Raw genomic sequence first — 12,649 nt, 5'->3', positions numbered from 1 at the left:
TTAATTAAAAAATAACACTTAAACATTTCTTTTTTAATTTGAAAGGCAAAATTACAGAGAGGGGTAGAGGCAGAGAGCTTTTCCATCTGCTGGTTAGCTCCCCAGATGGCTGCAGTGGCCAAGGCTGGGCCAGGCTGGAAACAGAACCTTCGTCTGGCTCTTCCACGTGGGTTCCCAAACCCTTGGATCATCTGCCGCTTTCCCAGGCACACTAGCAAGGAGCTGGACTGAAAGTGGAGCAGCTAGAACTCCATGTTTCAAGTAGCAGCTTTACCCACTACATCACAGAGTCCCTCAACGGCAGGGGGAGATCCTGGGGCCGTCCCACCCTCTGGAACGCTTTGTAGCTTGATCATGTTGGTCAAGTTGAGGTGTCTGGAGCCCCCCAGAGCTGACTTTGGAAAACCACTGCTGTTGGCCCCCCGTGGGTCCCAGAGCTAAGGAGAGGGTCCTTTTCAGATGCTTCGTTCTGGTAAAGTGAGTGAACTCTGACTTTGTCATGGGGTCACCATGACCCCCGAGGCTGTCGCCAACTCCTCGCGTCCCCGTATGGCCTCCCTTGCCTGAGTCAGCCATACTCGGCCCTGTTGCCAGTCCCCGAGGTTGGGCTTGTATGTAAACGAGGTGCCAGCGGCTCATGGACTCCTCTGGGTTTTGCCATATTAACTTGAGCGATGACGTTTTCTCTCTCCAGGGCCGCCTCTGCGTCTTCCCTGGTTTTCTGTCGCATTCTGAGCAGGTGAGGTGCCCTGCGGGGCCAGGGCATGCAGATGCAGCCGTGTGTGTTCTGTGACCTGTGCTGCTGTGTGCGTCAGGTCAGCTGGCCACTTCACCGTCCCCAGGGTTTGTCATGCCGTCTTGTCGCGATGCATCACTTGGGCAATTTGTTGGATGTTGCAATGATAGCCTCTGTGCTGTGTTCTCGTGTAGGACAGGGGACCCGGGTTTCGTCCCTGACTACGTACGTAACGTGGCACCAGCATTTTCCCATCTCTGAGTTGCTCTCTTCCTCTGTGATGAGCTCATGGACAGCTCCTTCCTAAGTGCCAAGGCTCAGCTTCCTCCCTGCATGATCTGGTTTGACTGTTAGGATGCGGCACCTGCAGCTGTGAGCCGGCGGCAGACAGAATCCCTCGCTCACCAGAGCGCCTTCCCCCACTCCCCCAAGAACAAAGCATTGCCTTTGCCAAGCCATGGAAGTTTGGGCACAGAGCCTCCTTGGCCAATCACCAGGCAGGCGGAAGGCCTGGCAGCAAGGAGTGGCTTGCGGGCCAGCTGCAGCTGGCCTCACTTCCTCGTGCCCCGTAGCAGAGGCTGACCCCTGAGTTTTCTCTCGCCCTGCAGTGAACAGAGCATCTGCCAAGCCCGGGCCTCCGTGATGGTGTATGATGACAGCAGCAAGAAGTGGGTGCCCCTCAAGCCGGGCCAGCAGGGCTTCAGCCGGATCAGCATGTACCATAACACTGCCAGCAACACTTTCCGTGTGGTGGGGGTCAAGCTGCAGGATCAGCAGGTGAGCACTCGAGGCACAGGTGCTGCGACCCTGTGCACGCTACACGTGCATACACAGACAAACATGCACACTCGCACACATATGTCAAGGGGGGGCTGGCACAATAGCCTCACGACTGGGGGGGTCCTCGCCTTGAACGCACCAGGATTCTATATGGGCGCTGGTTCTGGTCCCAGCGGTCCTGTTTCCCGTCCAGCTCTCTTCTTGTGGCCTGGGGGGTAGGGGGTGGCAGTCAAGGACGGCCTAAGGCATTGAGAACTTGCACCCATGTGGGAAACCTGGAGGAGGAGGCTCCAGGCTCCTGGTTTTGGATCGGCGCAGCTCTGGCTGTTGTAGCTGCTTGGGGAGTGAATCAGCAGATGGAAGATCTTCTTCTCTGTCTCTCCTCTCTGTAAAAAAAATAATAATAATAAAGGGAGGTGGGGATCTGAATCCACACTGAGCAAGACCTTCAACCAACTATTTTTTTCTGAGCTCCAGTAGTGCCCATGTCACCTGGAGTCAGGGGTCTTACACCCGGCCTACCTCGCTGGATTATTATCAGGTAGAGGTTAGCAAAGCCAGGGCAGATGCATTGTGCAGGTGCGTTAGCCAGACACGGCACCTGCCCATCCATGCAAGGTAGCACTTCAGGCTCACAGCCTCCCAAGGCCTCATTTGGGAAGAGCACCAACGTGGTTTGGAGAGAGTGTGGGATCGGTCCTCTCCCAGTAAGCCCCTGGGCATCCACCTTCTCAGGGCATAGGGAGCTAGGCACAACGGCGGCATTTGCCACAGGAACGCTCATCTGGCCAGGCCACGGTGTCTTGGGTCACCACCTCGGTCACTTTCCCTCTAGCCCTCTTCTTGGAGAGCAACAAGGACATTTTTAGCAATGACCTTAAGAGGTCTGTAGCCACAGTGTCTCCCAGCAGCCTTCACTGGCCAGATCTCAGCGAGGCCCAAAGCAGGCTGGCTGCTCTTTCCGGAAGAATCAGCGTGTTGACGGTGAGACACGAGAACAGAGCTTGGGGTTTTTTTGTTTTTTGGTTTTTTTCAGCCTGTTACCTGTTTGAGTTTCTTCTTTGGCTGAAAGCACCTTTACCGACTTTCAGAGCCTTGTGACTAACAAGGGTCTCCTGCCCCAGGGTCCCCTACTCAGGGCGTCTGTGTAACCACAAGCTCTTGGTACCTGGAGGCAACCCCTTCCCATGGATGGGCCACCATGCCATGGAGACGTCCCTGGAGAACGACTGGAAGCCGCTCCCCTGTTCTAGATTTGTCCGAGACACACGGCACAGCCTGGCTAGCACCCTGGCTCCAATTACACCAGCATCCCAAAGCAGCTCCCAAGATTCCAGAATAATCCAATCTGGCCAAGAACCTCTAGTGGAAGGGTCGCTTCCCTCGGCGTGGTTCCTGAATCGCCACGCGCGATCCCCCACACAGCTGCTTCCATTGTGATCCAGCCTCAGCCCAGGGCAGTTGGGATGACAGCCTGGGCCAGTGGAAAGCAGGGTTCGCAGAACACAGAGACACCTGTTGGCAGAGCCATGCCCCTCAGGGCGTCCTTCAAAGGAAACTGCACAGTGAGGAAGAGGCTTCCGCCAGTGCGGGGGTGGGGGAGGGGAAGGGGTGGCAGCAGCATCAGGGACCACCTCTGTCAGCATTCAAAGTCTTGGTTGATTGTGGGAAACAGTACTCGCCCTGTGTCATTACCATCAGCTGAGGTCTAACCTGTTCCCTACGAGAGTCAGAGTTGATTGTGAGCTATGGCCACCAAAATTGTGTGTGACATCACAGGCTGAGTCAACAGCACAGGGCGAGTGAAAATGAACTCAAAGAAGCAAAACAAACCAATGGACACAGAGCGCATCCACAGAAGTAGCAGGTGCAGAAGAAGGGACATTCTTGTCCTTCTGCCCCCGACACTGCTCACTGTTCACCCAGAGCACTGGGCTACCCCCATGTGTCCAGAGCACTGGGCTACCCCCACGTGCCCAGAGCGTTCGGCTACCCCCATGTGTCCAGAGCACTGGGCTACCCCCACGTGCCCAGAACGTTCGGCTACCCACACGGGCCCAGAGCATTCGGCTACTCCCATGTGTCCAGAGCACTGGGCTACCCCCACGTGCCCAGAACACTGGGCTACCCCCACGTGCCCAGAGCGTTGGGCTACCCCCACGTGCCCAGAGCGTTCGGCTACCCCCATGTGTCCAGAGCGTTCGGCTACCCCCACGTTCCCCAAGCTGCAGTCTCCCAGCAGATCTGTGCACTGTTGGTAGGTGTGAGAGCAGAGCAGAGCAGCAGCTGGAGCCAGGTGGCAGGGGAAGGGGCCCCACCCCACTTGCAGACCTCTGAAGGACTGTTGCCTGGAGGCAGTTCTCAGTCTCTAATTTATTTAGAAGTTGGGGTGGGGGCGTTTCCTGTCCACTGCTTCGTGCGTGGCTCGGATGTCCACAGCCGTCAGGGTGAGGCCAGGCTGCAGCCAGGAGCTGGGTACCTCTTGTGGGCCTTTCATGTGGGTGGCAAGCGCGTGGGGCCTGCTGGCCAGCACTGAGGCTGTAGCAGGGATGTCATGTCAGAAGTTGATGACAGGAGGCCTTGGCCACCTGTGGATTCCGTGGTTTCAGGTGCACACCAGCACACAGGGCAGGAGCACCATTTTCCACTGCCAAGCTGCCTTTTGGGAAAAGACTGCTGTTTTTACTCCATGGGTATTTGGAGTTGCAAGACCTCCCTGTAAAGGAACAGGAATGGCACTTTCCACTCCCACTCTCCCTAGAATAAAACATTACAAACGCTGTCATTATGGACCCACAATGAATGCCTCATGTTAAAATAGTCTGTCCTTCAGCCATGTCCGGATCAGTCGTGCCAACGCTTGGTGAGTTACAATTTGGAAAGCAAGCCGATCAGAACCAGGTTAAGAATTCAAGATTGGGGACCAGCCGCAGTAGCCTAGCAGCTAAAGTCCTCGCCTTGAACACGCCAGGATCCCATATGGGCGCCGGTTCTAATCCCAGCAGCTCCACTTCCCATCCAGCTCCCTGCTGGTGGCCTGGGAAAGCAGTGGAGGATGATCCAAAGCTTGGGGTCCAAAGCACCCACTTGGGAGACCCAGAGGAGACTCCTGGCTCCTTGGTTCGGATCAGCTCAGCTCCAGCTGTTGCAATCATTTGGGGAGTGAACCAGCAGATGGAAGGTCTTCCTCTCTGTCTCTCCTCCTCTCTGTGTATCTGACTTTGCGATAAAAATAAATAAATAAGTAAGAATTCAAATCGGAATGAGAGCAAACAGAGACACTGATGTGGCCGCACTCATGGTAGGTAGAGTCGCCGGGGAGGCAGCAAGTGCCGCCCAGCTGTGGCCTTCCTCCTGGCGAGGGAGCCGGATGAGTGAAGTCACGGTAATCCTGAGGGGGCGACACCTGAGAGCATATGTTCAACGTATGTGCAGCAAAGATGGGCGTATCTGAAGGGTTGCATGAAACCATCCAGAAGCATGGGTGGAGATGCCAGTCATACCTGCAGGTGGCAGAGCCAGCGTGCAGACAGAGCAGGGGAGACAGAGAATCGGGGCCTGATGATTAACCCACTTGGCCTAACTCATACCTGTGGAGGCTGCAGCCAATGACTTCACGGCACAGCGCCCACTCTAGGGCGCAGGAAGCAGCTGCCGAGGAAGCCCACGTGCCGGGGAAGCCCACATGCCAGGGAAGCCCACGTGCCAGGCTATAAAGCAAGCCTCAGGTGAAGGTGGATTAAACTCAAACAGAGGAACCTACTGTTGTGAGGCTGTGGCCTAAGCCGCCACCTGCAGCACCCACATCCCATCTGGGGTTCAAGTCCGGCTGCCTGATTCAGTTTCAGCTAACGCACCTGGGAAGGTAGCAGAAAGCAACCCAGGTTCTTGGTTCCCTCACATGTGGGAGATCTGGAGGGAGTGCCAGGCTCCTGGAGTCAGCCTGTACAGGCCATCGCAGTTATGTGACAAGTAGAAGATCTCTCTCTATCACTCTGCCTTTCCAATAAATAATTCCTTCCCCCAAAATCAGCACCTGTTCTACAAGCACCAGTTGAGCCACGAGTCAGTAACACAGTAACTAAAAAGTTCCCAAATGTTCAAACATTGAGTGGTGTATTACTTAGTGAACTGTAGGTCAGATGGGGGATCGCAGTGTAAATTGGAGAACATTTTGGACTGAACAGTTCTGGACATTGACACAGTGCAAAAACAGCACATGGAAGGAAGGTTATTTTGAGAAAAGAAGACCAAAAATCAGTCATCTGTACTGCTTCAAGAAGCTAGAGGGAAAAAGCCAATTATTCCCAACAAAGTAGGAGGGAAAAGGTTCAAAACAGAAATTGCTCTGGAATGGCTGGGTCAGACTTGTCTCTGACGCAAGCAAGAATTTGGGGCCACGGTTGGGGCGAGGCCAGCAGAGGAGCGAGGTTGTCTGCACGCCAGGTAGGCTTCGTGAGGCCAGGCCCACCAGTTACGTGCTCCGCAGGCCCAGGCATGGTCTTGGACAAGGTGTGGGTCAGGGCTTGAGCGGCCCCATCTCCTTGTCCTCTCGTGGGATGTGACGAAGTGTGATGGCGTCAAGTGCGTGATGGACATGGTCACTTTATTGTAACGACCTTGTCATGCACGGACAGCTCCCCCTGGAGAGTCGGCCACACTGGTTACCCTGGCCAGCGCCAGCCCTCAGGGCTGCAGGCAGGGGCTGGTGACCAACCCCTCCACCATCCCTGCTAGCCACCCTGCTGTCCTCAGCAAAAAGAGAAGCACGATTCTTTGAAGCAAAATGTTGGTTGATTAAAAAATAATGATAATGTAAAGCTTCTGGTAAGACTGATGTAGGGAAAGGTAAGGAAAAGCACAGTTTGTCAGAAACGCAGCAGGGGCAGCTGTCAGCAGAGAACCCTCCTGTGTAAGCACTACAGCCATTACGAGGGAATCTTACAAGGGACTTACACCAATCAATTAGACAGCTTTGCTGACACGTACAGATTACTTGAAAAACAATTTCCCTGGCCCAGCGTGGCGGGGTGCTGGGTGAAGCCGCGACTGGGTGTGCCAGCATCCCATAGCAGATTGCGGTTTGAGTCCCAGCTACTACGCTGCTGCGCCCAGCTTCCTGTAAGACAGCACGTGACAGCCCACGTGCCTGTTCTTGCTGTTGCACGAGAGAGCAGATGGAGTCCCCGGCTGCTGGCGTCAGCCGCCCCAGCCCTGCCCCTCAGCCATTGGGGGACGGAGCCAGCAGGTGCAAGGTCTCGCCCTCACACTCACTCTCTTCCGCTAATCCCCTTTCTTCCCTCTCAGTCTACCTTCCAAATAAACAAAGAAGCAGATGAATATTTATATTTTTATATATATATATATATATATATATATATATATATATTGACAACGGACACAGGAGGAAACAGGGCAATAGTCCTACATCTGCTGAAGAGGCTCGGTGTGTAACAACACACCTGACAGTCTCCCGGAGAAGCACGCAGGCCCGGTGACGTCACAAGCAAGTTCTTCCTGACGCCAGGGAAGGACAGGCCTGGCGGCCCTGAACTCTGCCAGAGAGCACAGACGCAAGGGCCAGTCCCTGCAGCGCCCTACTGAGACAGCCTGACCGCGATACGGAAGCTGCACAGAACACGGCGAGAGGAGAATTTCTGATGATCAATGATGCATTCCGTAAGCAAAACAAGATTCATGACTTGAATCTAACATATTAAAAATAACATCCTGAATTCCAGGAATGCAAGACCCATGTAATAACATAAAAACAAACACTGTATGGTCTTCTTAGAAACAGACCAAAGTGCCTGGTGTGGCAGCCTAGTGGCTGAAGTCCTCGCCTTGCATGCGCTGAGATCCTATATGGGCACTGGTTCGTATGCCAGCTGCTCAACTTTGTGGCCTGGGAAAGCAGTAGAGGATGGCTCAAAAGCCTTGGGACCCTGCACCCGTGTGGGAGACCTGGAAGAGCTCCTGGCTCCTGGCTTCAGATCAGCTCAGTTCTGCCATTGCAGCCACTTGGGGAGTGAATCAGTGGACGGAAGATCTTTCCTCTCTGTCTCTCCTCCTCTCTGTAAATCTGACTTTCCAATAAATAAATGTTTAAAAAGAAAGAAAGAAATACAGTCAAAAGCATTTGCTGAAATTCCAGAATGCAAAATGAGAAAATGACAGTGAAAGATAACTGGTTCCAAACAGCCAAGCCAACACGGCGCCCCGCATCACATCCCCGCTGCCTTCCTGCAAACTCAACCCCGCAGACCAGGACTTCCCTGCCGCCTCTTTGAGCCCAGAGTTGGAGAAGACGGACAGTCATGCCAGAGAACTTGACAGTGCATGTGGAAAACCTGAGTGCCCACAACCCGTTAAGAGATTCAAAGTAATCCCAATTTAAATCTCAGAAGGTATTTTGTTAAAATTTTCCAGGTGCTTACAAAATTGATAAGGAAATCAATCTACAACAGCTACAGCAATCTAGAAAAATAAAGATTGGAAGATTTCCCACGAAGCCAGTCGGCGGTTGGGGGCGGGGGTTAGCCTGCAGGCAGACCCAGGAGGCTGCAGGAGCGCTAACTGGACCCGGCCGCGCGTGGCCACATGACTTAGACAGCCCTTGTTCAGGGGGGGAAGGGTGGTCTTTTCCATAAATGAGGCTGGGATGACAAGACCTCGTTATGAAGAAAGGTCTGCTTCCAGCTTACTCCGTTCTCCTGGGTCTTCAGCCTCAATGTGTGGAGTCAGCCAGAGAAGTTTCTAGAGGAAAATGTCTTCCGGACACTGCGGAGGGCAGTGAGTTTGTTGAGCAGCACACGAGGAAGTGTCTGCCGTGGGGGAGAAGCTTGCAAGTCGGGAGTTTCCTGGTGGAGGGAGACCCGCTAGGTGGGTTCAGAAACAGGCGCCCTCATCTCTGCCTCTCATAACTAAACTCGAGCGTGAGGAACGTTCTCGAGGGTGCTCAGCACAGGTGCCGACCCTTCGTCGCCGTTTCCTGGGTGAGGAAACGGGCATGAGCGGCCATGCAGGGTCCTTCAGCTGCCAAGCAATGGAGTGGGGGGGAATCTGCAGCTCCCAGGATCCTGTACCCTCGCCTTCGGGGCAGCCAGGCATGGCCGCGGCCAGTGCCACATGATGAGCAGCCTTCTGCCCTAGGGGTTGGTGGCACAGCCAGGGTCGGCCCAGGGACAGGCGGGCAGGCACCCGAGTGGCCTGTGTCCTGGGAGAGGACATCATCTCCCACACACACGGTTCTTACGCCCTCTATGTCCTCCTAAAAGGAAATAGCCAACCGGAGATTTCCAGAACATTCCCTGACACTGCGGAACACAGCAGTTGGGATGGCCACAGTCCTGGTCTTGCTTTGATCATGCTTAGCCATCTTGATAGAACATTCTGTCCAGCCCCACTGAGCGTGACCACCCCCTGAGGCGCTCCACCGCCTTAGCATGGTGGCTCCAGTCCCAGCAGCTGCCTTGGCCACTGCGTTGGTTGGTGCGTGTGGTGCACTAACGTCTCCCACACTTTCTGTGCTGACCCAGAAGCAAGCCTAACTCTCCCAGTCAGTTCTTCGGGTGTGAGCCTGGATTCCCAGTACCAAGAGCAAAAATCAGGGGGTACAGAGTGAGGCTGCAGCCTTCTACGTCTCCTCGAGGGACGTCTGTCACCTTCACGGAGCACCTCTCCCAGGCAGAGCCAGGCAGAAGAAGAACCCCGTGCCAGGGGCCATGCCACCACTGGAGATGCCAGTGCACAGCCTGCCCGCCACGCCTCCGGCCGGCTCACTCTCACTTTTACTTACTAACGCGCGTTTCTCCCCTTTGGCTTCCAGGTTGTGATCAATTATTCAATCGTGAAAGGGCTGAAGTACAATCAGGCAACACCAACCTTCCACCAGTGGCGCGATGCCCGCCAGGTCTACGGCTTGAACTTCGCCAGTAAAGAAGAGGCGGCCACCTTCTCCAACGCCATGCTGTTCGCCCTCAACATCATGAATGCCCAGGAAGGAGGTGAGCTGGTGCCCGGGCCGCTCTGTGCTGCTCCCGCCCATCCTGCTTCAGGGGCCAGCTCCACCACGCTGTGGGGCTGGCTGCATGTGGGCCCCTGAGAGCCCTGCCGTCTGCTCCGATGTCCAGGAGGGTTAGAGCGCCCAGGGCCCGGTGTGTGGCAGGAGCTCCGCGTCCAGTCGTGTGTGTGTGTGTGTGTGTGTGTGTGTGTGTGTGTGTGTTCTATAAACAGCTGCTGAGTGCGAGAGGCTGGCTGTGGAGATCGGTGAGAGTCCTGTGGGTGGGGGCAGATGGCTCCAAACACAGTGCACACCAAGCCCTCAGGGGGCACAGCACAGCAAGTAGGAGCTCTGCCCTTTGGTATCTCTGTCCCCAAGGCAGATTGTACAAGGCAGGGGGGAGGGGGGAGGCACAGGGCTGGAGACCCATGGGTAAGGCACCCACAGTGTAGGGACCGGGGTGGGGTGGCCTCCCCAGAGCTGGGCATGGGAGCACTCACATGGGCTGGGAAAAGCACAGTGCGACATCTGAGGCTTGGCATCCAAACAGGAAGATCAGCAAGGGGCTGGGGGCAGCTGCTTTCCCAGCTGAAGGGACCTGAATGCCATGACAGGTGGTGGCATACACAGCAGCGAGGAGGGGAGGGACAAGCAGCATTGCCAGCAAAGCCACCACCCCGGCCGAGGTGTGAGCTTCCGGTGGGGGAGGGGAGGACCGGGCCTTGCCCTGGTGGCCGTGCCCTGATGACCCTTGGCAGAGCAGGGCACTGGAGACCCGCCTTGGGGGTTGTACTGCTCTGTTCCAGCTCTCTATCTGCCACGTTGCAGCTGAGTCCTTGGGCAAGAGACTGTGTCTTTCAGAGTCTCGAGTTCCTAGTTTATCAGATGGTGCAGGTGGGGTGTTCGTTTCATGTAGTTGAGCTGGGGTGGAACTGATGGGCGGGCTGTGGAGTTGCTCAGCACCTGCACACACCGTCACTGTCGCACCACCACTACCACCAAAACCCAGGAAGGAAGTGGAGAGACCTAGTGCTCAGAATCTTGGGGGGCTGGGTGGGGAGACGGGGTGCTCAGAGCAGGGGTGACTCCTCCTTGAGAGCCAGGGCTGGCGTGTTGGTGCTTTGGACCTGGTCAGTACCCTGGAAAAGTTTGAGTGAACAGATGGCCCCAGAACCAACAGACACAGCAGGTGCCTGCAGAGCGCACTGCTTTCCCATGACACATGGCCACCGTGTGGGTAGGTGGGCTGGCTGCCCAGAACTTGCGTGGTAAGGACGCTTCCCAGCCACAGTAGTGTGGAATAGTGGCCACCTGGGGCCTGCACATGCCGGACAGAAACGTCCCTGGAGCTTTTCCGCACCCAAGAGCCTCGAGCTTGGCAGTGAAGGGAGCCAGGTCTCTCCCGCCCCCGTGACTGTGGGGATAGGTCATGTCTGGGCGCTGATTGACTGAGAGCAACTCCTGCAAGCACCCGTGTGTGTGGAGGGAGCTCACAGTACAGGGCCACCCTCGGACACCATGGCTGGCTGCATTCCCCTATCGGGTTCCCAGCCAAGGAGTCCTCTAACCGCCGCTGCTTTGGTCCCAGCACTGGTCTCGGCCTCAGTCCCTCATCTGTGAGATTGGAGTGCGGGCTCAGCCTCCCATCTCTGCACATCCTAGCTCTCGGGGCTTCTGGCAGTCTCCAAGCAGGGGTGAACCCTCGGCCGCCACTTGGAGGCGCTGTCGCTGCAGCCTCTGGCTGGGAGCAGGTCCAGTCCTTCCCCACATCCTCTGCTCTCCCAAGGGCCTGACCTGTGCAGGGGTTGGGGACCAGTAGCCACAGACTACGTCCCAACCAGGAAGGTGACTGTAATCCCACACCAGAGGGGCCTCTGTTGGCACTTGCAAACCTCTCCGTGTCCCTGCATGAATGTGTGGCGGTGCCCATACTCTACATGCTGGCCTACAGGCTGCTGTGACAGCTCGTCACGCCCTCCGCTGGGAGGGACAGAAACATGCCCCAGTCCCCTGTTGGCCACATGCCCAGCCACCATGCACTCCTGAGGATGAGTCGGGTGTCAGGGAGTCACCCATCCCAGTGGTCTTCAAGTCCTGGCAGCGGGGCCCTGCCCGTTGTGTGGGAGGCGGGGGATGGATGTGGGGGTGTCCTGGTGGACTCACCCTAGATCCTCTGCCTTGCAGCCTGCTGACTGCCGGGAGCAGCGCCAGCCAGTCACTCCCGGCTTGGCTGTGGTGGTCACTGCACAGGCTCAGCGTGGTCCCAGTGCATGGTGACAGCTTCGCAGGATGCAGGACAAGCCGCACCTGCTTTTCATGTACTAGGTCACACACTCCCTGGGAACTGCACCGGGCCCTCGCAGGCCCAACTCTGCCTCACCACTACAGCCCGCAGGTCTGAGGCAGCCCCCGGCCTCCTGCAGCTGTCTCCACACCCAGAAGGCAGGCCCTGGTCGTCCTCCTCTCTGGTATGGGCCCGTCCTCTGTGCCCAGCTGAGCTGCCAGCTGCTCAGGGCATTCAGAGCCCAAGGCCAGTGAGGGATGACAGGAGATCTGGTGCCAGGCCCAGCTGAGCCCTCATGGTGTGGCACCTGGGTCTTGGGCTCCTCTCAAGTCAGGGGTCAGCTATGCACGAAAGCTCAGGGAGGGCCTGCAGCACACACCTGGCACAGGCCCCAGCGGCCCACAGCAGCCAGCAGCCATGCTCAGCCCCCGCCATGCCCCCGCCAGACCCAGAGGGGCAAGGCACTGTGGAGCTGAGAGGTGTGCTGGACATTTGGGAGGCACAGGTCAGCCCTGGCTGAGTGCACGCCCTGTGTCCCTCAGACGCCTCTGGGTACCGAGCTCGGCTTTCACGCCCTGAGCCAGACCGTGGCCGTCTTAGGACAGGTGCCGTTTTGCTGTTTTCTGCCTGGGAAAGTACGATCTGCATGTTCCCCCACCCCACCAGCGACATCCTCACTGTCCATAAGGTGACCTATAGCACGTCCACACGTGGCAGCATCTCCCAGGCTGTCTGTGGCAGGTGCCCTCCGTTGCCCCTCCCAGCACCCAGGACCCTGCCCTGTTCCAGCCCTCACCAGACGCCTGGAGCCTCATTCTGATCTGCCTTTCCTTCTATGGCCGTGAGT

At 56.5% G+C, this 12,649-nt stretch overlaps 1 protein-coding gene across 4 annotated transcripts in view; it reads left to right on the top strand.

Moving 5' to 3' along the window:
- Window positions 1-12,649, top strand: part of EVL (Enah/Vasp-like) — an 83,062-nt gene that overhangs the window by 43,756 nt on the left and 26,657 nt on the right. For all 4 annotated transcript variants that reach the window (XM_058655242.1, XM_058655243.1, XM_058655240.1 and 1 more), the window contains exons 2-3: window positions 1,345-1,513; window positions 9,345-9,522. In XM_058655242.1, the coding sequence (XP_058511225.1) occupies window positions 1,345-1,513; window positions 9,345-9,522 (347 nt within the window). The remainder of the gene's footprint in view (window positions 1-1,344; window positions 1,514-9,344; window positions 9,523-12,649) is intronic.

Source organism: Ochotona princeps, chromosome 26 (genome assembly GCF_030435755.1).
Source record: "Ochotona princeps isolate mOchPri1 chromosome 26, mOchPri1.hap1, whole genome shotgun sequence".
In the NCBI taxonomy this organism is placed as follows: Eukaryota; Metazoa; Chordata; class Mammalia; order Lagomorpha; family Ochotonidae; genus Ochotona; species Ochotona princeps.
The sequence above is the reverse complement of the archived record's forward strand: the minus strand, read 5'-3'. Positions and strand labels throughout refer to the sequence as shown.